Source organism: Amblyomma americanum, chromosome 8, assembly GCF_052857255.1.
Source record: "Amblyomma americanum isolate KBUSLIRL-KWMA chromosome 8, ASM5285725v1, whole genome shotgun sequence".
In the NCBI taxonomy this organism is placed as follows: Eukaryota; Metazoa; Arthropoda; class Arachnida; order Ixodida; family Ixodidae; genus Amblyomma; species Amblyomma americanum.
Genome location: NC_135504.1, coordinates 2108140 through 2135940, shown reverse-complemented (window position 1 = coordinate 2135940; position 27801 = coordinate 2108140). Strand labels below are relative to the sequence as shown.

Below are 27801 nucleotides of genomic sequence, written 5' to 3'. Positions count from 1 at the left end.
GATTTCGAAGGGGAACTGATTGGCCCATATGTTAGAGCTGAAACGGGACAAAAATTCTTGGCCGTTTTAAAATCCTTGTAGCAGCCTTCATTCCTGGCCGAGCCAAACTTCAAGTGGAAGTGCGCTTGCAAAGTCGTTGTTGCAGGCAGATAAGATGGGAGGCTTTGTGGCCTTGCCAAGGACCATGTACAATGAAAAAGCTACATTGGCCGTTAACAAGAACTCCACTCGTGTGAAAAAGGGGCAAACTAGAATTAAGACTAAAGCAATCGAGTTGTGCAAGCGCTTAGATCTTCAGAGGCTTGCAAGACATATTACTGTTAGTGAAAGTGGTGCATTGAATGTTTTCTTCAGTGTTAAGACTCACAAACTGGATACGGATCCGTTTCGTACCATTGTGAACGAAGGTGGCACATATGGCAGCACTGCGTTAGTAAATTTCTTTTAAAAGTTTTGAATGTCCTCGATATAAGTGACCCCTTCTTGGTAAAGAATTCAACTGACATTGTTCGTTTTTTTCAAGATCACAGTGATGTAGATTATGCCTTCTCTGATGTGGAAGAGCTCTTTTATGCTGTGCCTCATCCTGAACTTTTCGCTGCCGTCAAAGACAGCGTAGATGAAAATGGTGTTGTTGCTTTCCAGAATGCAGCAGGCATGACGATGGATAACTTTTTAACACTTTTAGAGTTTTATCTTTGTTGCACTTTTATCAAATTTGACGACCAGTTTTATCTGCAAAAGACAGGTATCTGTATAGGTTCATGCATTGCACCGGTTTTGTGCAACATCTTTTTATCATACATTGATCGCTCTTTACACGATCGTTTTAATCATTTTAACAGTGACAAAGTCCTTAAGTTTTTCGTTATATGGACGACTTTTTAATTGTATTAAACAAGCAATGTTCCATTTCAAATGAGCAAACACAGATGTCTGTTCTCGATGATTTTAAACTTCTGGGAAAAGGACTAACTTTTACTTATGAGCTTCCGCAGGAAGGCATTCTTCAGTTCTTAGACCTACGGTTACTACTCAAGGAGGGGCATGTTTGCTGGGCGTATTCCCCTCGGGCACAAAAAGAGCTCTTGCCATACAGTTCTACCCATTCTAAATTAGTTAAGAGAGGCATTGTAACTCTCTGCCTGGAATCCGCGCTGCGGAGATCGTGTGTTCATGAGATGCAAGCAAATTCCGAATATCAATTGGGTAGGCAGCTGTTTTCACCTGGCTACCCTAGCTGGGTCGGTCGTGGCGTCGGTGGCGGAAACGCTGCTGAAGAAAATGAAGCCCGGTACGCGCACGAAGCCCCTGAACAGTAAACGGGAACCGGAAGTGGTTCCCTACATCCACAAGATCAAAAAAGGCGGAAAATCGGTTTGACGTGCCGGTGGTTTTTTCAGCACCCAGGAAACTCGCGCAACTTTGCGGCCGCATCACATGCGAAGACAAAAAAGGGGGCTGTCAAAAGAACCACGAAAAACGTTTTGTTAAGTGCGCCATGAACGTTGTTTATAAGATTCCCCTGTCTTGTGGCAGAGTGTACATCGGCCAGACGGGGCGATGCGTTAATGACCGACTCGGGGAGCATAAAAGAGACCTGTCTAATAGGGAGCGCACGAATCTTGTTGACCACTGCATTGCTTGCAGAGCTTGAGAACCACGTTTCCGTTGCGTGTCAGTCCTAGGCAGAAGTAAGCAAAAAACCGCTCGTGAAACCTTGGAGGCATTTTTTATAAGGAAATTTGGATCAGATTGCGTGAGTGACATTACAGTTGCATTGTATAACGCTGAAGTCAATTTCCTATCTCGCCTAGTGCGATGACTTTCCCTTGGCAATTTCCAATTGTCTTGTTAGGCTGCGCCTGCGCAGGCCTGTGGTTTTATATATGCCGTCGTGGTTCCCTCAATAAATCAGTTGCAAGTTAGCGCTCGTGCTTGCCTCTGTTCTCTGTGTCCCTGTCGTGGTTGCGCTAAAAATATGCATAATTTGTTGCAAAATCTAGTTGGGCATTCTATTTCGCAGGTCGGTTTTAGCATATAGCCCTTCAATGATTTTTTTTTTCTGGTCACGAAACTCCGGCCCACGGTGTAAGAATAGAAAGGTGTCTAAACGAGCGCTCGGCAGGTGGCACAGAACCCCTCGCCGTTCTCGGCTCTCGGCCAGATGGCGCCACACGACTGTGGGCACTCTTGAAATTAGAAACAGCGAATTGGGTAGGAATAGACGTTAGCAAGGAAAGGCTGGAATATTGTGTAAATATACGTTGGGAGGCAATGAGAACAACTAGCTTAAATACAAAGCTTAGCCAAAATGAGCAAATAACCATAAAATAAGACGCATATTTTCTGATAATTCTCAATGTTTACCTGTCGTTCTCGTGGCCTTCAGGTTATTTAGAGTGTGTAAGACATTGGGACTTCCAACAATTAGCTTTCCACCAGTCCGATAAAAAGTGGATGCCTGTACTGATAGGTCATCCGTAATTCATCAACCCGCCAAACCGAAAAACATACAGGGGATTTAGTCCAACATGGCGCGCGCAATGATGCGGACCGCGGTGAGCGATCTGAGCCGCACCTGATAGCTGCTGCTTTCTGTACTACAGACATTAAATAAATGAAACTTGAAATGCTTAGCGTAGTGTGAAAATATCGAACGCGCGCCAAAAGAGCTCAGGCCTAACTGTGAATTAGTCCGCACGCACGCTACTGAAACTGCATAATATTGCATGCACTCGTAACCTCATTCGGCATTTAATAACTAGCTTTAATGACTAGCTTTATTACACCTTTCTATTCTTACACCGTGCTCCGGCACGAGTTGATATACTAATAGCGCTATACTCCGGCCAGAGTCTCAAATAGGGACAGCACGTGGCGTTACTGGCGCAGCCGTCAAAGAGGGAGGGGTCACAAATGGCCGCGCGACCCTGTTCCTCTGGGTTGTCCTGACTCTATTAGCGATTATCTTAGTAAATGTCTCGGTGGTGAATACTTTGCAGGCAACAGATGTACAGCAAGCTCGTCGGTATGTAATTTTTCAGTGGAAAAATGGTCAGGCTTCGCGCATCGATGTAGGCAGGCCCTGGCTTTCGGCAAGCCATGTAGAGTGAGCTTTGAGCTCGAATGTAGGTACGTTCGTGTCAGCTTTGGTGGTTGAAGGGCTCTTTGTCAGGCTTCGCGCAGCGATGTAGGCAGGCCCCGGCTTTCGGCAAGCCGTGTAGAGCGAGCTTGGAGCTAGAATGTACTTTTGTGACAGCTTTGGTAGCTAAGTGCGTAGCCCCTGTTTCTTCTTCTGTGTGGATTTGTTTCTCTACACTTTTCTTTAAATAAAAGTCCAGCTCCTTTGTTTGTCCGTGTGTCATCGTCCGTCCATCGCCTGGCTGTCTGCTACGAGTCCAAACCCAAATAAACGAGCACCTCGAAGGCAACGATCCGGGTGTGAAGAAGGGAGAACCTTATCATCTTTACTCTGGGTCTCACAAGCCACACCGGTGGCAGCACCTGTTACAAGCACCTACCGGGGCAGCGGCGGACTCCCGCTATAGGGGTACCGACCTCCAATTTCAGTTCCAAATAAAATGTTTTCATCATCATGGTGGCACATGGCTTAGCCGCTGCACCACTACGCCAGGAGTGGTATGAAGAGTCCTAGGTATCTATGTAACGCAGAAACTGACCAATTCCGCATATGGGCACTAATAACCCACTAACCCATTAACGCTATCGCGTCATACCTTTGAGGTGGAGCTTAAGTGTGCCCTCCAGTTTTTAATTCTCTCAATCAAGCACCGTATATCACAGCCGCAGCACGCACATCTCACCACACCAGTCATTCACATCAAGTTGCGCGCCCGCCGTGACATACTGGCTACTACGTTTTCTGCTTCTTTCTTTTTCCGGGCAGCTACAGACTGGAACGGCCTACCCTATGACATCATATTTATCGCTTCATCATCTGCTTTCCATGAACATGCAAGTGGTCATCATCGCCGTTTGTTTTCTTATTTCAAGGCTAATCCCTCTCCACATGTGGCATTCTTTAAAGAAATAAAATTGAACTGAACCATACGCTAGACGTCCCCCACTTCTGCGCGCGGGTATTGTTACCTATGAAGAAGGAAGGCGCCACGCGGTGGCAGTCCTAAAGTGGCTAGAAACTTGCAGTGCGCTGCGAAGGGACTGAGGCGTGAAAGGGTGGAAAATACATTTACCGGAGCAGTGGTTGTATTTCGTGATTTACGCAACAGTTGCGAATATTGTCCATTGTTTTCTTCCCATGAGGATGCGAAGCTGCAGACGCCGCCCGATTCACCGTGCTCTGCATTCACTGTGTCGGGAAGCGCAAGGTGTCCTCCTCCATTTTGCTCAGACGATGGTTCCTGGGGTCGCTGGGGACGCGATGAGTTCGGAATAAAGTTAAAATAAGGGAGTAATTACTCATTGGCATCCACCCAAGAGCAGCCATACTACTACAAACCATAAGCTAACTGCCGTACTGCTCCGGTGAAGCGGTGGTCCCGGGTTCGAACCCCGGACCAGGACGAATTGTTCTTTAACTGCGAAGGTTTTGAGAAAGCTGTATAGCTTTCCTTTGTAGCCGTATGGCTGCGCTTGGGTGCATGCCAATGAGTAATTACTACCTTATTACAAATTTACTCCACCTTGGGGGATTCCCCTAAACATTTGACCAATAGAGGAAAAATGTTGAAGAAAGCTTGAAGTGAAACACTCTTTCTTGTGCTCGTGCTGTACGGTACAGGGGCCACAGAGGTACCTGTCCGTACTTTATGCTAGTAAGAAGCCGAGGAAGGGGCAGTGCAATAGCCTCACGCGGTGAGTACATGATGCCCTTGAGGACATTATTGAAGTCATCAGGCAAAGGCACAGCTCGACTCAGACACGAAGAAAGAAGCAGATAGGCACAGCGCTGTGTTTGTCCACTTTTGCAGGGATTAACGTCCTTCAAGATAGGCGGTCGGGTAAGCTTTCAGGTGTTTCTTTAAACAAATGCGCATGTCCAGTGCTTATAAAAGGGGCATTACAGACCATAGTGAAAGAGTTCGGGCTTTTCAAAAAGAATTTAAGCTTACGTAGGTTACTTTTTCCAGAAATTATTTAAAGCTGGCAGAGAAAACGGATCAAGAGTGCATGAATCGAGTAGCATATTAGTTTCTCCTAATCTTCAATAGTTCTGGAGACGTGTCTCGGCATTTTGAGAACTTGATGGAGTTGTGGAACTTAATAGTTTCAGTGGCTGTTGCCCACTGTTGCAAGTGAATATCAAGTTTTCATGTAGCTTGAGGCGACAGGTTGGTACTTATGAAAAGCGAATGTGACATTTGTTCGGGCCCCTGTACGTGTTTTGATTTTTCTGAAGAATATGAATCGGAGGATGGCTGGTATGTGAAGAAAACGAGCGTTCTTGGTTGAAAGAGTGACTCGACCAATGTGATAGTGAACGTCCGGTACTTTCTGAAGCACTTACTGAAAGTGCCTCATTTATGCCGCAGTCTCGATCCTAATTGTTACTTGTCAATAATGGAGAACACTAACCACGTATCTGGCGCTTAGAAAATTGACGGTAAATGACAATTAGAAACCGCATCAGCTTATCTTTTTCTCTTAAGGAGCACAGCTTAATGTAAACGAAAAAAATGGTAGGGTTTTAACGTAGTTAAACCGCGTAGACTTGCGAAAGCATGAGCCTGATTGGTTCACGGTTTTGCTTTGTTCGGTCGTCGCCACGTCTGACGACGATATTAGACGCAGGTTAGAACAGTGGTGGCGCATCTTAGCTTGACCGCTGCAACACTGCGCCGAGAATGGTGCAGACGACTCGCAGGGGTCTATGAATGGAGATAATTACCAATTCCGCATTTATGGACATTAACCTATTATCGCAATCTGAACAACTGCCATCCGGGAGCACTGATCTGAACGCCAGAGCCGAAGGGAAAACCGAACCGCTAGCGCACCTAATTCGCATTTCGCCTAACTACGCAAATCGACCATCATTTTTTTTTAATTGAGAGGCTAGTAGCCCACGGTAAGTAATATCTATATCAGTTTTTAGAGTTTTAGAGCGCACCCGTTCCTGTTCCGCGTCGTTGCCGGCGTGGTCGGCGCAACCGGTTGTCCGAGTAGCCGAGCGAAACACCACCTGGAAGGTGGCTGCCACGGAAAGATCCCGGATGGATGGATGGATAGATCGAAGGTAGGAGCGTCCCCTTTGAAACGGGGCAGTGGTAGTTGCCGCCATGCTCAGTTTTTTTCCTTTATTTTTGTTTAACTCTGCTGTAAGTTGTTAATAAAATTCGCCATTTTCTTTAAAAAACGTCTTCCTACACTTTAAAACTTATGTCACCTCTCTGCTTTTGAGCCACCAATCCTCCAATCGCTTTTTGCTAATTTCCACCGCAGATTTATTTACATGACTATTGTTATCTCTAAACGCTAAGGCCTCAGGAAGAGTGACTGTGCCTGCATCGACATCAGGATGGATACCATCACATTTTAGAATGATGTGCTCTATTGTTTCTCCAGATTTACCACACACAGCACATATTTCGTCTTCTTCGTTAAATTTCTTTTTGTTAAATTTCTTTTTGCTAGCCACACGGCGGGTGGCTAGCAGCGCCACCTATCAGCGGTGGCAGACGGTGTGTGAAGAGCTGCGCTCAAACATCGCATACCCACTGCCGTAGTCGTCTGGCAGTTGTTTAAAACGCAGTTATCCTCGGCGCAGTAGTCCAGCAAATTTCGGCTATATCGCATCAAAATGCTCTTTCGAGAAGTTTGCAGGCAAAGCAACCCTTCCAGTGCACGTAACTCGTCGAAATAACCCAAATTTGATGGGCCGTAGCGCCGAAGGTATACAGTGGGCTTCATGCCTGTAAATGAATGAGGAAACTAACGGTATTAATAACTAGTTAATTACTCAATGTTAGTTAACCAGCCTATTAGCGCGTCTTAGCTGGATTCTGGTACGCTGCACAACTGAAAATGCTACGCAAAAAAAAGCCTCGACTGAATAAAAAAGGTACTTTCAAAAATTACATAACATCTTAGGTGAGACACCCTGTACAGCAACGCCAAGACAAGCGCCTGTATATTACGGACCGGTGATGTTTCCTTACGAGCCCTATATTGGAGGAAAGTCTGGTGATGCATTCGCCTGCCAATTATCAATTAAAAGCTTGGTAGAGAATTTTTGAAGGCCTTCCAATGTTGGTTCTTGCGAGAAAACAAAACAAATCACGAATAATTGTTTATTCTTGCAACACTGACACTCCGCACCGTTTGCCTGCGAGAGGGTAGAAGTGCAAGATTCGTATGCAATCTTTGCATCCACCTTAAAGGGGCGTAACTCAAAACAGCTAGATGCATTAGCTGTCTGCCACCTGGGAAGCCCACTATGCAACGCAATCGTCAGCTAAACCGCGCACTGGTCGAGCCCATTCCTTATATCTGCGCGATCTCTTCGAGACAGTTGTGCGCTGTGCAGTTCGTGTTGTACTATAAGCCTCACTGTCTCAAGCTATGTGCTTCTCTGTTGGGCCTGGCGGGTGATCTTCCTCCGGGGCTGGCGTCTTTGTGTCATCGGTTGTCCGCTGACTTTTCTCAGCTCTGTAGAAACAAGAAATAAATTGTAGTTTGGTGCATAAAGACAGCTTCTCAATAACACTGGCTTTGCCGCCGCCCTATTGGGCTGTTGATGTCAGTGCAGAAGAAAAACAAAGGAAAGAAGCCGTATACTTTAAGCTGGATAACAATGCCCATGAAGCTGTGGTTGCTTCCATCGGAAGCTAATCACCGGCTTTGGTCAGTGCTCCGCGGATCCAAAAGTGGCACGTTGACTATACATCGATCGTATGTCCTCTCAAGCCACATATAGGGCGATTGTTGAGCTTTGCGGCAGAACACGTACCTCTTTTCTGACGCTCTAGTTTCTTACTGGAGAGGGTGAAAGAATATTCTCCTCAAACTGGCTTGGAGATTTTCAATCGAGGTGTACGTATAACGTGCTATCTTTTATGCCGGCGCTATCAGCCGGTCAAGCGCGCGAGTTAGTCTTAGGAAAAGGTTAGAATGTAACGGCTTATGCTGTTTGTGGAGATGATGTGCAGATATAGAGGGACACACTTAGTGGCCAAATCTTTACCGATAGAGCTTATTTTTTATTATTTTATGGCTAAGGTGCGCCCTTCATAAATATTCTGAGCGTCTCATATTAGAGCAAAGGTTAACGGTCAGCATTATAAAAATAAAAAGTTTCAACGGCTATCTATAAGGACGTGTGGATACATGTTTTGATCAGCATTTTAGAGCATGACAGATGACACAAAATGCGATTTTAGACCATAATAGTTCTCTGCGTGTGTGCCGTACTTAAGCCATTGTGGCTTGGTGAGCGTGCTTACCCGTTGGAGTGATTATTCGTATAAAGGACCCCAGTTTGATAAGTGGTGTGGTGGAGTTGGGGATGTCGACCAGCTCCACAACGGTGAGGTGAACAGAGTGGACATCCGTGTCGGAGAAATTCAAGGTGAAATAGGGGTCGTAGTGAGCCAGGCCATGATCAAGCTGAAATTAGAAGTCAAGGGAGAAAAGGTTTTATATGCATGGTTTTCACAGGCAGGTCAACTGGTACCAATAAGTGGAATATATCTGTAGTATATATCAAATATTTTATGAATGTACTCTATATCAAAGCCTGCCCAAAGCAGAGAACGGACACGATGTGACGCCTTCCACAATGCGCTGCCCTCACGTGCTCGCGAGGGAAGCATACAGGCCTTGAAACCGTTGCCTCGAGTTCGTAGCTTCCCGTGTGGTGTCGAAAACCTGAGAGACGGAACGCAGGCAAGTGCGCACATTTTCACACTGCTTCCGTTTCGCCGCTTTGTAGCGCTTTGCCAGCGTGTGAAAAATGTTACATTTTGGTAAAATGGAGGTACGGCCGAGACAGCTAATAGTAACGGTTGAGCTTCGTAATAGACGTTTTTGTTATATAAAGCGTATCTTTCAGATCTACGAGTGAACTATCACTCAAACGTTCTTACCTTCCAAGACATAGCTTTGAAGGAGCTATTGAAGAAGCGACCGGGGTCGTGAAGGTCAAAGGTAAAGCTTGTCGTTTGGTTTGCGGATATGATGGTCTGGTTGTCAGGCAGGACATGGCCGCCTTGGGAGACCATAATTTTTCCAACAATATTTCCTGCGCAAAACATAAAGGAACGTAAGACCTAGATACAGGATCAAAATCTAGTGAAACGGAAGCAGCCATTCAAATCCTAAAATAGGTAACAATTTCGGGGAAAGGTGATATTTTAAGAAAGCCTCCGTGCCAGCCTTCGTAACAAATCTCATTGGTATTTATCGCCTAAGTTGAAGCATTTTGTGACAACAGTGCAACCACTCTGTTAACCTTGATTTGTTTTGTAGGACGTATGATACATTTTAACAATAAGATTTGTATGAATGCAGGAAGGCCAACAATTAGCCACGTTCTTCACGACCTAGCACTAGAGAGAAGGGTAATTTTGAATTAGTGAGCGATACCGCTTCACGGAGATACCTGTGTGAGAGCACTTTGATAAACTCAGCTGCAGAGTGCCCCGTAAGGCCCATACATTCAAATGCGGTGGTGTGAAAGAGCCAAAATTCGGAGATTAGCTGACTGTCGTGCAACCTGTCGTTTTCAGATGAACTTCTCAACGCTGCTCAGAACGCGAACAGAGCAAGCAAACAAGGCGCTCATGGCGTCAAAGGTAGCTGACAATCTAGCTCTTAGGCGGCACTGCGTCCGCAAAGCGGCCACAGGGAATGGCCGTGCTTTAACGCGTAGTTCCGCCACTGGTATGACGAAAGAGATGCGCATCCTCCGGAATAAATCGTGTCCACGTCGTGACATGTCGCAGTAATCATCAGCAGCCTGACTGCACACACTGCAAGACAACGGCTTCTCCCATATCTCTACAATTAACCCGGTCCTGTACGACCTGCAACCACCTTATCGCCGATATCTTGCTAGTCTCACCTGCTCATCTAGCTTTCTGCCACCGCCGGCTACGCTTGCCTTCTCTCGCAATCTCAGACCGTTACCCTTAACGACCATAGTTTTTCTTGCCTTGCCAATGCTGATTTCTTCTTCTTGGTTTCAGATAGGGTGTCAATAACTTGCATTTGTAGTACCCTAATTCATTATGCTGTCTTCGTTTCTGTTAACCTTGTACCTATCATTTTTTCTTCCTATAGCTCGCTGCGTTGTCCTCAACTCAAGGTGAATCTTCTTAGTCCACGTTTCTGCCTCATATAGGTGAGCATCGGTATCATAAAACTGTTATAAACATTTCCTCTGAGGGATAGTCGTGAACTGCCATTCACGATCTGAGAGCCTCCTGCCAAATTCGCTCCACCCTACTGGTATTCGTCCAGTTACTTCACTCTCATGGTCCAGGTCTCCGGTCACTACCCGCCCCAGGTAGATACATGTATTCCCTTACCACTTTCAGCTTCTGGCTAGCTGCATATCGCAAACTGTCGTTCTCTTCCAAGACTGTTGAATATGACCTCAGTTTCACGCATGTTAATTTTGAAACATACCATTTTCATTTTGCGTCGACCGTCAGTCATTGAATATGATTTACAATTCATCTTTTGAGTTAATTAGCAATAGAATGTCATCAGTAAACCACAGATTACTATGATATTCTCCATTAACTCTTATCACCAACTGTTCCCAATCCAGGCCTCTGAATACCTCCTCTAAATAGGTGGTGAATAACACTGGAGACCTAGTAGAGTCAGGACAACCTTAGACTTCTATCCGCCAAATGGTTGTGAGCAGGGTGTGAGCAGGTTGTGAGCAGGCTTTCGTAAAGTGTGCTCGACATAGACCGCTCGACATTGAGACTACCATTCATGTGATAGAGAAATGAGCATAGTATAATCAACCGCTATAATATACAGCCTACCTAGATTACAAGAAGGCAGTTGACTCAGCCGAAACTTCAACTGCGCTGCGGATCTGTCCTTCTCATTATAATTCTGATTGCTTCGGCTTCTGTGCAAATATATGCAGAACTCCTCGGCTACTTTAACTATTTTCTCCATATCACTAATGGCACTGCCCTCCTTGTCTGTTAACAGATGCATCCGGTTTTTGCCTGCAGTGCTTTCCTCTTGGCCGCTTTTAGGCTTCCTCTGTTCTTAGCAGGACACTCGATTCTCTCCGTGTTATATTTGCTTATGTCGGTTACCTCGCGCTTATTAACTTTTATAGCGCGGCCAGCTCTATTGTGCCTGTTAGGTTAGAAGATTTCTTGCTTTGGAATGATATGTTGAAAGCGAACACAAATGCTGCGTCCACATGCTGCCAGAACTAAATTCTGCCCAGCGGAGCTAAGTGGTTAGGAAAAACTTTGGGCTGCAGAGATGGTATATGGTCGCGCTTGTGTCACTTGAGGCCGCATGTCCCAGTGGATGAACTCACGGGAGTTAGTAGGACGCCGTTGTGCTAACAGAGCCATCAGCCCCGGGCTTCGCCCTATACAACTGCCTCAGGCCCCACCCGAAAAAAAAAAATTCTGGCTACGTACGTGCCTGCTTCACCGACAGAAAAACTGCTTAAGTAACTGTGAGGAAATGGGACACGACCGCAGAGTGGCGATGTAATCTAGGGTTCAGCGCTGAACAGGCGCTATTCGTGTCTCATTAAGAGCAACACGAACGAACCTACAATGCATTGTATCCTCCTTCTGAGAAACCATGCCTGTAGCGCAGCCTTTGTCTCCAGTGAAGCAAGTCGAAGACATGCTGGGAACAAGTTGAAATCTAAGACGATTAGTTGCGCACCACTCACAGTTTCCTTCTTCGTTAAGCAGATTAAGCACCCCCCCCCCCAGCTCAGGATACAGACCGATTTCCATAAAAACAAGGGTTGCAAGAAGACAAGACGCGCAGCGCTAAATGTGAAGGACGCTCAAAACATCAACATAAGAGAAACCCAGGACGGTTACAAATGTGTATCGCGTGTGGTAGGGCATTATCTGTGGAGTGAGAGCAAAAAAAAATCTTGTAACGCTGCTCTCCTTCCATGCTTGAGCGCATATGCGCTGCAACAGACGCCACCTCATGCCCTTCCGCACAATCTCGCCGGCTTTCTTATCACGTATACTGCGCCGCAGCGGCCCGTCCCGGAGCGCTGCCAGGTTCGCCGAGAAAGCGACCACCGACGGCGCTGAGGTCTGAAGACGGTGACAGGCGCGCGCCATCTTGGCGCGATGCCAAGCTCTGTGGCGAGGCCGGCGGCGGTGCCGACGGAGGTGGAACCGAGGAGCGAGCAAAGGTGAGCTAATTCGCTGAAAACAATATTTGATTTGAAGAGTTGGTTCGTTGACGGTCGATAAACCACAGGCACACGTAGGAGCTAAGACCGATGGGGCAGGAACCACCGCCGAGAGCAGACAGCCTAAGTAGGGGACTAGTGCGCGCGCTATCAGCCATGACGAAGAAGCGCGACGGCCGAGTCGTCGGTGTTTTGCCTGTAATGTTCGATGCGGAGCATCGCGACATCGACAACGCCGACGGCGCGAAACTGGGGAACACGCTATAGGAAGTCCTCACGCTCTAAAAACTGCTGCATTCACAGAATCCTTGAGGAAAGCCTACAACAAGTTACAAGATTCTTGTGCAACGGATTCATGATAGCAAGAGCGAAGCAGGAGGCCAAGCACACTGTATAAACAGGAGGAGCAGCACAGCGCCAAGGAAATACTCACGGGTGAGCGAAAACTGGCAGGACCCTTCGGCGATCTTGCGATTTGTGGGGCCTTCCTCCAGTACGGACACAACCATGAGGTATTCGCCGGGTTGGTCCCTAGTGCTGAGGAAGGTCATTGGCAGGACAGCTTGCGTTCCATTTGTGATAATTTCGGGCTGACTCGCTGATGGTACGTTATGGCGGAACACGTAACGGACATTCGGAAACCCTGAGGCTAGCAGCTCTGCTTGGAAAGTGATGGTGGAATCCAAGATGGCGGGCCCATTGTTTGTGACATGCACCTCTGTGAGAAAAATGAAGAGGGAAAGATTTTTTTGCAAAAAAAATGAGAGAAACAAGGAGAGTTTATGAACTTCGCACAAGGAATAAGCCAGTAGTAGCGGTTGCAAAGGAATCTGGATCTCAAGCTGTGTAGAGTAGCTAGAGCTATGGTAAATATGCAATTATATCTTTATCGCCTTGGCGCGTGTTCAAGGAGCTTAAAGTATACTATTTCAGCATATTTTAGCAATCCAAGCATATACAAGATAGGAAAAGGAAGGGGTGCACAAGCCAGCTGCTCGAGACCAAGGCTCTTATCTGCCACTTCATTTCATTTTAAGCACAGCAGAGTAGAGGCCCAGAAAAACATTTCCCCTCCGCAGTGGCGAGAACTAGGCGGTGGGACGTCGGATGAGTACTTAGATCCTCGACCACAATGACAACAGTGCATGCCATTTGCAGGCCATATATAATTTGTGTATTAAGGGTACTCATCCGACGTCCTACCGCTTAGCTGTTTTAGATCCCCGACCACAATGACAACAGTGCATGCCATTTGCAGGCCATATATAATTTGTGTATTAAGGGTACTCATCCGACGTCCTACCGCTTAGCTGTTTTCGATCCCCGCCCACAATGACAACAGTGCATGCCATTTGCAGGCCATATATAATTTGTGTATTAAGGGTACTCATCCGACGTCCCACCGCCTAGCTCTCGCCACTGCGGAGGGGAAATGTTTTTCTGGGCCTCTACTCTGCTGGGCTTAAAATGAAATGAAGCGGCAGATAAGAGCCTTGGTCTCGAGCAGCTGGCTTGTGCACCCCTTCCTTTTCCTATCTTGGTCCATTAGCTGTTGCTTTACCGGCAAATCACTCGCACTTCAAGCCCCTCAATGAACCAAAAGCTGCGGCATCCTTTGAACTTTCCGTTTACCGCTCCTTGCCGCTCCCCGAGAGGACCGAGAGATGTGCTTTTTCCTGCCGCCGCATCCGTCGGCTCCATGCCTGGGTCTAGGGTGCACGCTTCGGTCGCTTTCGTTAGCGTCCGTGCAGCGGCGTTGCGACGGATAACTTTTTCAAGTCTAGTGAGGGCGAGTTTGCGTGTCGAGCTTGTGCTGTGTTTATGGGTGCAACAGAGGAGGCAACGAAATACAATGTTCACAATCTTGTACCCGGCAAGAACAGCGCGGCTCGTCGAAAGATTTGACAACAAAGGATCGGCAGAGGAAACGTCCGTAATGCGCGTGGTATGGGCCGTTTGAGCTATGTCCTATGTCCTTATTACAACAAAGGTAACTGCTATAATTTCAATAAACAGAATGCTTAGTGAGGCGTTCAGTCCATGCTTTTAATTTTGTATCGGACTTGTCGTTTATTTCACATTGCGCGCTTACTTTGTTTTCCACCAGTTTCTGCATAAGAATACTGTTCATCCATAGATTGTGAATTGTGAATTGTGAGGTTTATGCATGCCTTCTTTGTTTTCACGTGGCCAATGGCGGCACTGTTGCCGGATGTTGTGGGCGTATGGCTATTGTCAAGCTGTGGACTTTTTTCCCCTCAGGTCCGCTGCTCTCTGTAGCATGAGGTCAACTGAAACTGGGGTCGACTTTGATTGGCCAGTAGTGTCTGGTTTTGGAAGACTTCTGTGAAGCAAGAGTGAATGAACGCTTTCTCGTGAGGAAACTAGGGCTATAGTATCTGCAGTTTGACTCGCGCGCTCACAGCCCGACACGAAAGCCGCGTGCTTCATGCTGTTGGAGCCACGCCACTTGTACTCCTCGCTGTGGAGGCTGAAGCTACTGAGCAAACAATGTATGCGCATGCATGGTAACGAATGTTCGAGCCGCTTTGTACGTGCGTGCATTGCTAAATGTATTTTTTATAGCGGGGCAGTAAGTTAAGCATGATGTTATTGTCCTCACGCTATTGCGCCGTTCGCGGCATTACTCACAGGCGGTGCGAGTCAGGCGTCGATTGCAGACTGGGATTTACAACTCACCCACCCGTCTCAACCTAACAAGCCTCGATCCCATGCATGTGACGCAAGCACAGGCCTGTGTTTTGTTATGCTGGGGTCTCGGCGCTGCTCGCTGCCACCGAACACTCGTCCAGTCCGGGACATTAATACGCCTGTACCGTGCAGATACAGGTGCGTGAAGAGCAGTTACTGTGCGCTCGATCGTCCAGACTGAATGCGACGTTTGACGCTGCTCCAGTTCTTGTGGCCATGCTTGCAGCGGACTCAGGTGCTAACATAGTGATTTATTAAATGTTATGAGCTTCGTTTTTCGAACATGTTTATTCTATTTGCCTTGCATCCTGATTGGCATGGCTCTGCAATACTAAATTTGAAATTTGTTTCTTCTAGGATCTCGTCACCGAAGTGCAATTCGAGTCTCATGTCCTTTGGAATTGTGGCATAAAGAATTTCCCCTTTTGGCCGCATTATGTTTTAGATAAAATTAGGCAAGAGGAGCCGTTAGAAAGAGTCTTCCCTCCGAGGATATTCATTGTTACCATGCTAAGATAATTGATTTTTCGATGGTAACATCCTCTTTTAACTAAAGCGGGAAACGCAACCAACGATCCTTTCGAATATGAGGTTCAATGCGTACGAATGCATGGAGCGTCTGCTGGCTATACACATCCATGGTGCCGCCGCCGTCGGCGCTGGAATGGATTCGGAGAGAACTTGCGCCGTCATAGGAGGAGGAGTAGTAGGATGATGTTGCTACTTTCGGTTGATTCAAGCGCTTTAGTGCATCTATGCATCGGTGTCGCCACTTGTGCTGCGGCCATGATAAAAGGGCATTTATAAGTGCACGTGTGTGTTCGCATATAGCTTAAAGAGTTTTGGGTGAACGGCCGTGTTTAGGGCTAATTACACAACGCTTCCATTTTAACTAGATAAAGTTAAGGACTTCGTTAAGCCGAGAACCCAGAGTAGTTGCCGTCGTCGCCGATGTATGAAAAGGCCGGGTTGGTCAGATAACGGAAAGTTATTAAAACGATTGAGAAATGGTGATTAGAAGCTGGAAAAATGACTAAAACGTCATCAGGACGTGTAAGTATACAGAATATATGAATTGCGCTGAAAATAAAATTGTGGTAGCCAGTCGGGAATCAGACCCCTGACCCTTGGGTTGTGAGTTAGACACACAACCCCTAGGTCGCGCAGGCACGCTCGTATGGTGCTTAGTTAAAGCGGTGCTTTATAGGCTTGTCGTGTGGTCTTTCACCTAATATAGAAACAGTGTCCTTGTCTACGTGGGCAAGAAAAACCGCTAACGGAACCCATTAACGGTACTGTGTCATACCCTTAAAGACGAAGCTTAACTGTCCTCCAAATTTTTCTGTAGCATGAGAACACTCCTTATCACTCATTTTGCCATTTGGGGGTTCACATGCGTAATGAGTTTCACCAGCACAGCTGAAGTTCATATTCAGCGGCATGAAGAAAGTGCATGTTGTAAAGCGTTCTTTTTCGGGGATCCTCTTAAAGACAGATAGCAGCCAGTGATACTTCAGCGACAGTCTGTGATAATACTTCTGGATGTTAGGGCTCAGGAAGTCTCTGCGGATGCCAAGAAGTGAACAGGCCAGCAGTTATATTATTGCTATTGTTGTTCTTGTATTATTGTTATAGTTGCTCTATATTTTTTTGTCATGCTCTTATTGCAAGCAGAGCAATGAAACGCTCAATAAAAAATGGGTCTTAAGGTCAACACCTGCAGAAATACAGCCTGCCTACCAACGCAGAGGCGTAGTCTCTGTTTTAGGTTGCATTCAAATAGTATGGTTGAATGTTGCTTAAACAGAATCAAATTTTTGAGGCTAATATCCTGTGGCGTGCGTCTCGAACTACTGGGGACAAAACCCTTCAGGACGCATGCTTGGGAACAAGAGCCGAGAGCTCTGTTATTCGGCGGATCATTAAAGTCGAACTCGCTGATGTCATAGTCAGACTCACATGCTCCAGTGCGGCGCAATGAAAGCAGTTTCTCGTTGGCAGGTGAGACACCTGTGGACAGAGATCGCTTTTTCCGTGTCCTGGAGACTTTTGTCCCCGACAACACGTTACCCGCAGAGGACCACATCGAGGAACTCACCTTTAGGGGTAACGCTGCGCGCAAAGACGCCAACCTTGATTTGGGGTGAGGTGGAGCTTGGCCTATTCACCAGTGCCACAACAATGAGGCGTACACAGTGGACTTCGCTGTCCGTGAAATTCACAGTGAAGTAGGGCGCGTATTGACTAATGCCATAGTCCAGCTGAATGAGTAAGGAGGGGAAAAACGATTTATTCAGTTCAGCTTGGTGCAAGGATAATTGGTGAATACCTAATCATTAGGTTCTTGGAACACAGGACGAATACACTGAAGAAACACGGGGCTATGCACTTGTCCCCTGCTTCCTCCTTTGTGTTCATAACGCGTCCCGCTTACGTTATATCCCGTATCCAGTGTTAGCAGAGAGAGCCAAAGTGACAAGGGTCTATTCGTGATCTCAAGCAGAAGGTCCTCCTTCAGGCTTTTGACGTAAATAGCAATGAACAGGGGGCAAAGAAATAAATTTGCAGTATAATCTGTGCTATGCTTTGATTACCAGTCTGCTGGAATGCATGCGCGCTGTGCAGTCTTCTTGTCATGTATACAAAGAGAGCATTGTTACTAAACAAACACTGATGCACTCCTTTCATTATATCAGCGAATTGGACAATTCACGATTTATTGTTAAGCACTCCCGTGGCAATAATGTTGACGCGGCGTCTACGCCATGTCTACGTAAAGTAGTCACCTGTGCTAGGTGTCTCAGCCTGATTTTTTTTTCTTCGCGGGGGTGTTACGCGTTCCACGTGAGGCCACTGTCGACCGTTTGTAAAGAACGAGGACGCCAAGTGTTGACACAAATATTCTGTCGACGAGACAAGCAAGCAAAAAAATATCTGCCGGGAGGCATAAGTCGCCTTAAGAGCGGTATGCCGTAGCATTAAATTTCCCATCTGTCGCAGCTCTTCGCCATTTCTGTGCGTGTTTGCGTGAGGTCATTCGCTATGTTAAGTCCATCAACAGTCATATTTCGACTGCTAGCTCCAGTAGCAGGTAGTACCTGCTATGCTGCCACAGTGCCCATGTTTGCATGTGTATCATATTTCTTTTCTGATTTTCGATTTAGATTATTTATCTTGGTTGCCGTCGAGGAACTAGGTTGGCCACACGCCAGTGGTAAGGTCTTGATGACGTCACATGGTCAGGTGACCTCTTTCGAGCGACCAGCGAATTTTGCCTCGAACATCGGCGGAATATTGGTGCGACAACTCTGATGCTCTCGCATTGGAAATCATGGGAGCCTAATGGAAAAAGCGCGGACAATGTAATCACGTGCGAGCGCGGCCATGTACTGTGCTCTGACCAAAGGGAAATGTTAAAAAATTGTAAATTTTTATACGCCCGTGAATTTTGATATTTCATTTTACTGTGCACTGACATCGCTCGTGTACTGCGCGATGTCAGGGAACGTTATAGAGGTGTTCGAAATTGCCGGAGCCCTCCATACGGCGCCCCTCTTAGCCTGAGTTGCTTTCGAACGTTAAACGCCTATAAACCATAAACCAAACCTTTATTGCACTGGGCAACCGATTGGAGATCGCGTAGATCATACTAAAATATACCGAACACCTTTTAAGCAAGTGTAGATAATCTGCTGGGCCACCCACGATTTAGGTAGGCAAGAATACCAACTAGAAATATCCCAAACCTCCATGCGGCGATAGCGCAGTGGCCAGAGGTGGCGATTCTGGAGCGAACTGGCATCGCTTCAAATCCCACATAAACGTCTGCCTTTGAGCGTGTGTTTTATTTTCGCGATTTTTGCACAGATGTGGACGGACGGAGGGACAGCAATTCGTTGAGAATAGTGGTGAAAATTCAGCGGTTGAATGCATCCCTCTGATAACATTCCGTCCTTACGCTGCGTCTCAGAACTCGCCTTGGAAAGCCTAAATACGAAACCACGTGCCCATTAAAATTCAACTGCGTTAGGATCCATGCTCTCCCTTAGGTTTTCAGTAGTGAATGAAATGTCATATAGGCTGCTAAAGCAGACGTCTGTACCATGCCTTCCTTTTGTTCTACATTATGAAACCCCGCGCATAAGAGGTGCTAAGAAATTTAGGGAAGCTATAGATTGCACAACCATGTTTGCCTACAAGATTATTCGTAATAGATTATGCGTATATGCCTCGTAGGCGTGCGATGCGACGCAACACCTCGTACATGAGGATTGGAGTTCCACCGCCTAGGCAGCGCGTCTTCTGTGTCTCCTTTCCTATGAAACCTTATGAGCAGGGAGAGCAGGTGAGATTAGCCGTTAAAATTAGCACACAAGTTGTCAATCAGTTGAGCCGCAAATCACAGCACAGTCATAAGAACTCCGGTAGTAGACGCTTATCGTGGAGTGAGCTTCAATAAGCGCCCCGAACTACATGCATGAGAGTGCTATTCACGGCGGCACTGCACTTTCCCGCTGAAATAGCTCCGTGGAATACGCCAAACTAACACAGATATTCTGATGCCTTTGGTATATGTTTGAATGGAAAAGTGAAACTTAGCAGAAAAGAAAATAATGTGGCAGAATTTCTACCTAACCAGAGCGAAACAACGCACAAAAAAGAGAGAGAAGGAAGCAGCCATAGGCAATCGCGGAAGGGGGCACTCTTCTAGTTTAGCATGTCAAATTTACAGGCTTAGTCTGGCAGTGCCAAAGACAGCAGGTCATTAATTTTGTTTTAAAGCGAACAGCCAAATAGCACCAAGAAAATGGCAGCGCAGGAACTCTTGAACAAAATAACCTAATCTCCTGAATTGATGCAGAGGCCAGATGGCAAATAATGAAGCAAGACCTCCATTTTTCAGCGGCACTAATGTTCATATGCCATGGTAAGTTAGCACGCCTTGAAAAGAAGGGTTACAATTCTTCTTACCTTCCAAGAGAGGCTCCAGGCAAAACTTTTGAAATAGCCACTAGGGTCGTGAAGCTCGAATGTGAAATTTGTTGTCCGGTTGGTCTTCACGATGGTCTGGTTGTCGGGCAATACATGACCATCCTGAGAGACCATAATTCTTCCTACAATGTCCCCTATAAGGAAATATAGCGTTGGTGAAAGACCAAAAGTAAAGTTTTCGTGCACCTAAATTTGCACACCGTTGTCACGTGAACTGACGCCAGTCAAAGTGCGTGCATGCCCGCCTTTAAAAGCTCCCTTGTGAGAGTTTGAGTAAATGTGGCGTATACGCGCTGTTAGTTTTGACCATGGAAGCTGAGAGCAAGCTAGGCTGGTTAGGAACCAGCCACCTACGACGGAGTTGAATGTGACAAGAAACGGGAACCACTGCGCGAGACTTGTGACCGAGGCTCTTCATTTTACACATTGCGTTTTATTTCAGCATTAGTAGGAACAGAAGCAGAACAAGCGGAGAAAAAATACGGTCGTGCCACCACTTGACCTGCCTCGTCACCCATAATTATTGAAAGGAAAATTATATGATAGGCATGAGTGGCAGCAATGAGTGAAATACAAACTGCATAAATGAATTTACACACACAGTTGCCACCCTAGATGACAAGTGCAATTATAATGACTTGAAGACTGGTTGAAAGAATCTGGGAAGCGATCAGAAGTTGTGTTCACAGTATTAAACGAATCTCCGAATCAGTGTACAGCAGGGGCTGCTGCTACCATCATGCCGGCACTGCACTCCTCTTCAGACGATATGAGCCATTGGTTCTCAGCTTTAGATTTTTTTTTTTCATATAGGTTGGACCACTGCCCGCAAATATGAGCGACAGTAATATTTGCAGTGAGTTTTCATATACCGGTCGCTCGTGCGACATGAAGCATTGATCTAAGCTGTGCCATAAAAGGTACTATCAGCAAAGAATATGCAGACGACTCGCACAGCAAGGTCCATGGAGTCATCTGATTTTCAAGGAATACACGCAACTAAAATTCCAGAGAAGTAACGGGACGGATTTCCGAATCTTGTGTAAAGTATATCTTTTTTTACCCTACTGCACTAATTCCGTTTGACTGTAATGAAGGTATCTGAGCAAACACGCAAAAAATAACAGAGGATGTGATAACTTTTAAGCGACACGCAAACGAAGCTCAAGAAAAGGTAGCCCGCGCGTACAGGCCGCACTCACGGGTGAGCTTAAAGTTGCAGGACCCCTGGGCGATCCTGTGCTTCGTGAAGAAGTATTCCTTCAGCACGGTCACTCGCATTACGTATTCTCCGGGCAGGTCCTTGTTGCTGAGGAAAGCCATTGGGAGCACGGCCACCGTTCCGTTGGTGATCATCTCGGGCTGAGCGGCAGTCGGCACATTGTGCTCGAAGACGTAAAAGAGTGTCGAGAACTCGCCTCCGAGTAGCTCCGCCCGGAAGGTGATGGTCGAATCCAAGATCGAGGGCCCATCATTGGTGACCTTCACCTCTGCGAGACAGCGCGAAATTCTCACAAAAGAGCAGATATTAAAGAATGGCGAGATAAGCCCGGAGAGCAACAATGTTTTAAATCCAAGCACCTATCGCAGAGTGAGAAGTTGCTGAACAAGTGTGAAAGCATCTTTAGTCCACTGTGCAGTTCCACCAATTTTATGCGCACGTCGCGTAAAAACTTCATGACCAACAGCGAGTCAATATCTGAAATGTGCCAGCAGTCATAATCTCGGGAGGTCTGACGTTTGCTTTTAAGTTGCCACATAGCATGAATTTATGGGTGATGCTCGGACGAGTGCGCCATTATGACACCCACAGTAAATACGACCATCAGCATTGAATTGTTTCATCAGCAGTAGCACAAGTGTGTCCACTTCCAGGACACTTCCCGCCATTCATCTCCAATTACTCCTCTTTTTCGGCTGCCTCATCCCCGCAACTAGCCCTAATCTCGACTGGCCGCCTGAACCTCTATCGCCCCCCGTTACGTATACATTATCTTCGAAGCTGCTTTACTATTAATGTGGTAGCATTATGTGGACCATCGTCAGGAAAAGCCGGCGTCCGCCCGTGTCCAGAAAAAACGGGTGGCAGCCCACCCACCATAGCAGGTGACAGTGAAATGGATTCAAATAAATGCACTGTAACCTGTCATAATTGTTTATTTGAACTGTTTAGTCAGGCATTGCACGGGCTTTTTTTCTGAAGCTATATTTTTCCACACTGCGCTTTATATTGTGTTGCTTAATATTGCGTCATGTATTTTGAGACTGCCTCCCAGATTATAACCTTTTACAATGTTATTTCAGTTGTGTGAGCCTTGTTTGTGATTTTTTTCTTTGTGACGTACCTAAAAAAGCAAACCAACCTGTCCCCATTCATGCAACAACCTCGAAAGAGGCTAGCAGTATGTTCGAAATTAAAAAAAAAATTGCCACTTGCCCACCGTGTCATTACGCATAGGCTCCCCAGTCGAGAGTTAGACAACCTCTCGAAGCCTCTCGATATGTGCATACAGGAGCCTTAAGGGTGCTCGGGAACAGCAACCAGGGTCTCACACACCCAACTGGCGGCCGTGTTTGGGAGTCGCCTGCCGGAGCGGTGGTGCTTCGCCTAACCGCTGGACTACTGCGAGAGTAGTGGTGCGATGGCTCCCCGCGATCTTTGAATCGGTGAGAGAGAAGTATTTGCGCGGGAGGCATCGCTAATGGTATAACATTGTACTCTTACGCGTCATTCAAGTTTTTAAGGGGTCAGTCAATACTCTTCCCTTCGGATTAGGTGCCATTCCTACGCCCATTTTCTCTTCTTGATTTTAGCTAAGATGTCGTGACCTCGTTTTTACTCCCTAGCCTACTCTTTTCTCTTTCTGTATCTTAACGTTAGTTCGCTCATATTTTTGTCGCTACCGTTTTTTCGTTAGCCTGTCGCCGGATTCTGCCCCACGGGGGAGTACTGGCAGGTTACAACCATTATACACTTAATCTTGGGTGCTGTTGGTGAGGTGATGTTTGTGAGGTGTAAGATGCTTGTGAGATGCTCCTTGCACTCTTTCCAAATCAAATCTGTCTATCGTAAAAAGTAGCACCGGGCCCAATATCTTCTTCAATGCTTTAGTTGCCTTCAAACTGAACTTTCGTCCCACTGCTGTATTTCAGCTTTGGACGCCTTCAACCATTCACTGACGGTGTCATCAGCAAATCGAAGGTGAGGTGTGTTCCATCATTTTTTCTTCTTGAGCTGCTCTTTAGCCCACATTAGCAGTGCGTAGCTTAAGGATGTGGCTAGTAGCAGAGGGTCTTGCGTGCGTACACTAAGGAGAAATGTCAAAATTCCAAAGACGCATAGATTATTCCTCGGGATCACTACCGATGATTTTTCTCTTTGAAAATTGGCTGTGTTGCTGAGAAAATCGCAAATGAAGGTTCCACAACTCTTACGGACTCAATTCACCTGCGAAAAAACGCAGGGACACCTCATTCCATTGAGTGTTGTCAATGTGAAACCATTCCAAGCTGTTGATGTCTTTGGCCGCAAGTGACCGGTAGGCTTTGTGAGACAAAGGTTGCCCTTCCAGACCTCTTCCCGTACACCAGCGGCCGCGGTTGGCAGGTTAAGGCTCCACACAGGCGAACCTGGTCTGGTGACGTCACACACCTCCAGACAATGGAAATTCTCTGCTCTGGCGACGTCACGGATGAAGGCCCGGCCCGCCAGCCCAACTTCATTTTGCTAGACAACGCCGGACATTTGCCGCCGGCTTTCTGCTCCGGTGAGGCTTTTATGCTGTCGTATAAAATGAGCACATTCATTTCTATGGCGCATTTGTAATGAAACTTTCCGACCGATCTGAGGCGCCACTTCCAAAGACCGGAAATGCAGCCGGAAACCGAAAGTCAGCCGTTACAGCGGCAAGGTGAAAGTGCAAGCTGCCTCAGCCTGCTCAGTTTGGTTGCGAAAAGAGGCGGAGTTAGCGGTACCTGCCTTTCATTTTTCGGATGCTTCCCGCTCCGTTGTCTGTAAGATAGAGAGAAAGCGTACTCTATTCCTGATTAGAATGCCATTATCCATCAGAATAGGCTAATGTCAAAATGTCCTATGCATCCGTTCAGAAAGGACGGCCTCTGCGATGAGTCAGAATGTAAAATATATTCGCACAAGTTTGGCGCATGCGACCACTTGTTATGAACCTCACAGTTTTTTTTTTCATTGGGCACAGAAAAGTGAAGAAAACAGAATGAAAAATTAATGGGTTTGTTGCTCCACATGTCGAGCGTGTAAAGATGTGGGTATGCCTTGTTCTTTAGAGATTCGATATAGCGCTGTTAGGAAGACCACAGAGAGAGGACGACAAAATAAAGAACAGCGCTCTGTCGTTCTCTCTCTGCGGTCTTCCTAATAGCGCTACATCCTGCTTTCAAGGAATGAGTGACCAACTAGCCCCGCACAATGTGCTACTCAGGTGGGTGTGCAGGATAATTTAAAACCAATGCTTTTTGCGATAAAAACCCGTAATGCATCAAGCATTTTTTTATTTTATTGCTGAAAGGCCACAACGGGTCGCGACTGCCATTCTGCTCAGATTAAAAAAAGTGGGCTAGAAAAATCCTGCACTCACCACCGCTTTAATTCTAATTTATATTTTCACCATTTTAATTTTACTCGTCTCGATGAATGTTAACATTAAGACGTCTCTTCGAAATTTAGAGATGTTTATTTTGTACAGACGCAAAATATTTCCATCCATGTCCGCGAACGATGGAGAAAAAAAGCTGCATGAATGCGTGCCGCCTCTGCCCGCCTCCTATCTTCAGAGCCTCGTACTTCTTGAACTCCCTCCCCTCACGGGGCGTCATGGTGAAGGGAGGAAGCTATTGCGCCACTTGTTTTCCTCAAAAACCAATTTTCAATTTTCAAAGTGGTACCGAACTCGAGTACTGAAGCGCCTTCCGCCCTCCTCATGAGCTCCGCGAATGTAGGCGTCAGCTGCATTTTGCAATATTTATTACGTATATTATGATAGCATAATATACGACTGCTTTAGGCAGGTAGTGACCGCAGATCCGGATAACAAGGGCAAATTAACTAGAAGGATAAGAATTGGGTGCAGCGCATTTGCCAGGTTCGCTCAGATCATGAATAGCGTAGTCAGGCTGCTCCTGCTGTTGTTGCTGATTGCTGAAAAGCTCTATAATGAAAATTACAGCATTTGTGTAAATAAGCATCGCGCTTTATCTGCTGTGCCAAATACAATATGTGACAAAAGGTGCGAAAAGATACCAAGTACGCACCACATCAGAGCAGGGAGACAACTACGGCTCAACGGTTAGCGGCGAGGCTTAACAACAAGGTTTCTTTATGTTCATATGAAGCCTCGAACGGTAATTTTTTAATGAGCTTTGTCATTGCCCATAACCCAGGTCTACATTAAGTGCGATGGTGTATGGAAAAACTTGTGCGCTTTATGTCAAGTGGAAAGACTGTTCCACCAGTGATCAAAAGTCACGACATCCCTCGAATCGAAGCATGAGCAAGATCTCTCCAGCCCCGCAACACTATTCAAATATCCTACGCTCTGTTGCTCCGTCACCGCTCGACTTTTGGCATACGGAATATGCCGTGTCTGGATGCCGCTACACATCTGGGATATACGTACTTCGGTCGTGGTTTGTCCAGCAATACCTCAACGGCTGTGAACAAAGGAACGAGGTGGAAACCGGAAACACACTCACCGAAGCAGCAACAGCACTAAGAAAATGAACGAGACAAGAATGAAATGGACCGAACCAAAATAACGCAAGAAGAGAAGGCTTATTATTAAACACCCGCGGAAAGCTGGAACCCTGTACACCTGCTTCTTTTGCTGGCGTTGCTGACTCTGACTGGCCAGAGATGACCGCTAATGTGTAGCTCCTGTAGAGGTCAGCAGCGCAGAAAAGGAAGCAAGCATGTAAGAGAATATTGCCCACCAAGTGCCAGCGATGAGTCTGAGAGCGCGCAGAGTAGCGTTGCAGCTGACATCAGTAGTCGCCATTTGCCAGAAGACAGCGATGTTGAAGCTCTCCTGCCGAACATCTCGAGAAGGCGCACCCTTCTCGTGTCTTCCTGAGAGCGACTTTGTTCCCAAAGATGTGCTGTGTGCTTCTGCCCCCTCTATCACAGCGAGGTTCCACGTATCAGTATGCGGCGCGCACTCTGGGCCTCTTCGTAAACACAGTCTTCGTTTCTCAAAGTGAGGGCGCTTATCGCAGCTTTGATAAACGCCGTACAACAGTCCTCGCACGAACCACAGCTGCATTGCTCAGTCATGGGGAAGGAGAAGACGCGATTGCAGAGAGAGCTGAGATGAGTGGCAAAAATGTTCGCATGCAACTAATTTAACTGATTAAATGCGAGCACCAGCAAACAGCCGCAAGCCTTCATCATCGGCAGCCTTTCTCCACCTGCGTCAACAGAAGCCTTGCCTTCGTCTCGTTCCGTTGCATTGCGGAGGCCAGCGGAGTGGCAGAAGAGAGGAGCGTGAAAAGAAAAATGTGCGAACATCTCACGGCGATTGAAGGCTCTTTCGGGCTGCGAAAAACAGATCTCGCATCATTTTCGCCTTCTTTCATTTCCTTATGCAGACAGGAAGGGAATAGCGGGACTGAGATGCGATGCAAATGCGATGGACATCAGCAGAGTTCGCTCTTGGGCTAGGTGGTATTCTTGATTAAAGCTCATATTTTCTCCGCACAACGGCACACAGAAAGGAAGAAGGAAGAGAAGAAGGACGAACACAGCGCTGACTGACAACTGTTTATTCAGAGACGCACGCACAGCTTACACACACTCAGACCAGCGCAGGCGCACACCGTGAAAGGGGGAAAAATGCGATGGAATTTTTTGTTCACTCTCTAATCTATTGCAACTCTGGTCACATGCCAACTCTAATTCCAATCCACTCTTGATTGTAAGCGGACGGGTTCAACGTCCCGAACTGACACACGGATATGAGTGGTGCCGCAGGGGAGTGCTCTGTATTAATTAAGACCACCTGGGGTTGGCCAGCGTGCGCTGATATCTCACAGAACACGGGCTTGTTTGTGTTTCGCCTCCATTAAAATACGGCCGCCATGGGCGTGATTAAACCCGCGACCTTGGAATCCACAGCTGAACGCCAGCGCCACTAAGTCACCGTGGTGGTTGGAGCATAATCATGATGGTTTCCCTGAATACCAGTGGACCCGACAGGGCTGTTTCGGATTTTCTTTCGTTGAGTTCATACCGCTGTCAATTTTTTCTTCTTGCCTCAAGCAGAGTCAATCCGGCACAGACACCACTGCACGGCTGGAGCACACAAAAGGTGTCTTAACTGAAAGCATATTCCCACATTCCCGTAACTGAAAGCATATTCCCGCCTCCGGTGACGACATATGATACCTGGCTTATGATACCAGCAGCATTGAACTACAGCTCAGCCATTTATGGCCATAAACCTGGAAAGGGTATTTTGCTGCAATGTTGTTGTTTTTTCTATCGTGGGAGGAGCAAGTAGAAGTACACGAGTAAGAAATAAACAGCTACTAAGACGAAAGCTTTCTGAGCGCGAAAACATCCCATGCGTGGTACGCGAAGCTCACACAGTACTAGCTCTCACTTCTGAGCAGCCGGGGTTCAGAAGTGTAGCATATTTGTGTTCCTCGCTTCAATGCATTTACTTAAGCACGCTGAACTTCGGGTAATAATCAGAGCCCATTTCAGAACATAG

At 46.7% G+C, this 27801-nt stretch overlaps 2 protein-coding genes across 5 annotated transcripts in view; one reads left to right on the top strand and one right to left on the bottom strand.

The window, feature by feature from the left end:
* Positions 1-7247: 7247 nt before the first annotated feature.
* On the bottom strand, positions 7248-26239 carry LOC144100793 (uncharacterized). Of its 2 annotated transcripts, XM_077633652.1 has the most exons (8): positions 26024-26238; positions 21262-21549; positions 20039-20193; positions 17166-17328; positions 12789-13073; positions 9069-9223; positions 8427-8589; positions 7250-7632 (listed from the first exon to the last, which is right to left on the bottom strand). In XM_077633652.1, exons 1-8 carry the CDS (start codon positions 26127-26129, stop codon positions 7544-7546), a joined length of 1404 nt encoding a protein of 467 aa, XP_077489778.1. In that variant the 5' UTR covers positions 26130-26238; the 3' UTR covers positions 7250-7543. The 2 variants fall into 2 exon arrangements, with proteins under 2 accessions (XP_077489779.1, XP_077489778.1); XM_077633653.1 differs by lacking the exon at positions 8427-8589 and having other exon boundaries at positions 7248-7632; positions 26024-26239.
* LOC144100790 (uncharacterized) overlaps positions 12233-27801 on the top strand; it is a 272474-nt gene continuing 256905 nt past the window's right edge. Inside the window, exons 1-4 of one of the 3 annotated variants that reach the window (XM_077633645.1) lie at positions 12250-12355; positions 12659-12790; positions 23213-23261; positions 23632-23826. In XM_077633645.1, coding sequence (XP_077489771.1) covers positions 23721-23826 — 106 coding nt within the window. In that variant the 5' untranslated portion in view covers positions 12250-12355; positions 12659-12790; positions 23213-23261; positions 23632-23720. Of the gene's footprint in view, positions 12356-12658; positions 12791-23212; positions 23262-23631; positions 23827-27801 lie in introns of those variants that run through there. The other 2 variants (XM_077633644.1, XM_077633648.1) reach the window with 2 other exon arrangements.

What these genes read in the sequence shown, in the direction of transcription:
- LOC144100793 (XM_077633652.1), bottom strand. Translation starts at nt 26,129, where the DNA reads ATGTTCGGCAGGAGAGCTTCAACATCGCTGTCTTCTGGCAAATGGCGA. An exon ending in AGACTCATCGCTGGCACTTG is followed by an intron (nt 21,550 to 26,023) that starts GTGGGCAATATT and finishes GCTGTCTCGCAG; the next exon opens with AGGTGAAGGTCACCAATGAT. An exon ending in TCAAAGCTATGTCTTGGAAG is followed by an intron (nt 8,590 to 9,068) that starts GTAAGAACGTTT and finishes TTCTAATTTCAG; the next exon opens with CTTGATCATGGCCTGGCTCA.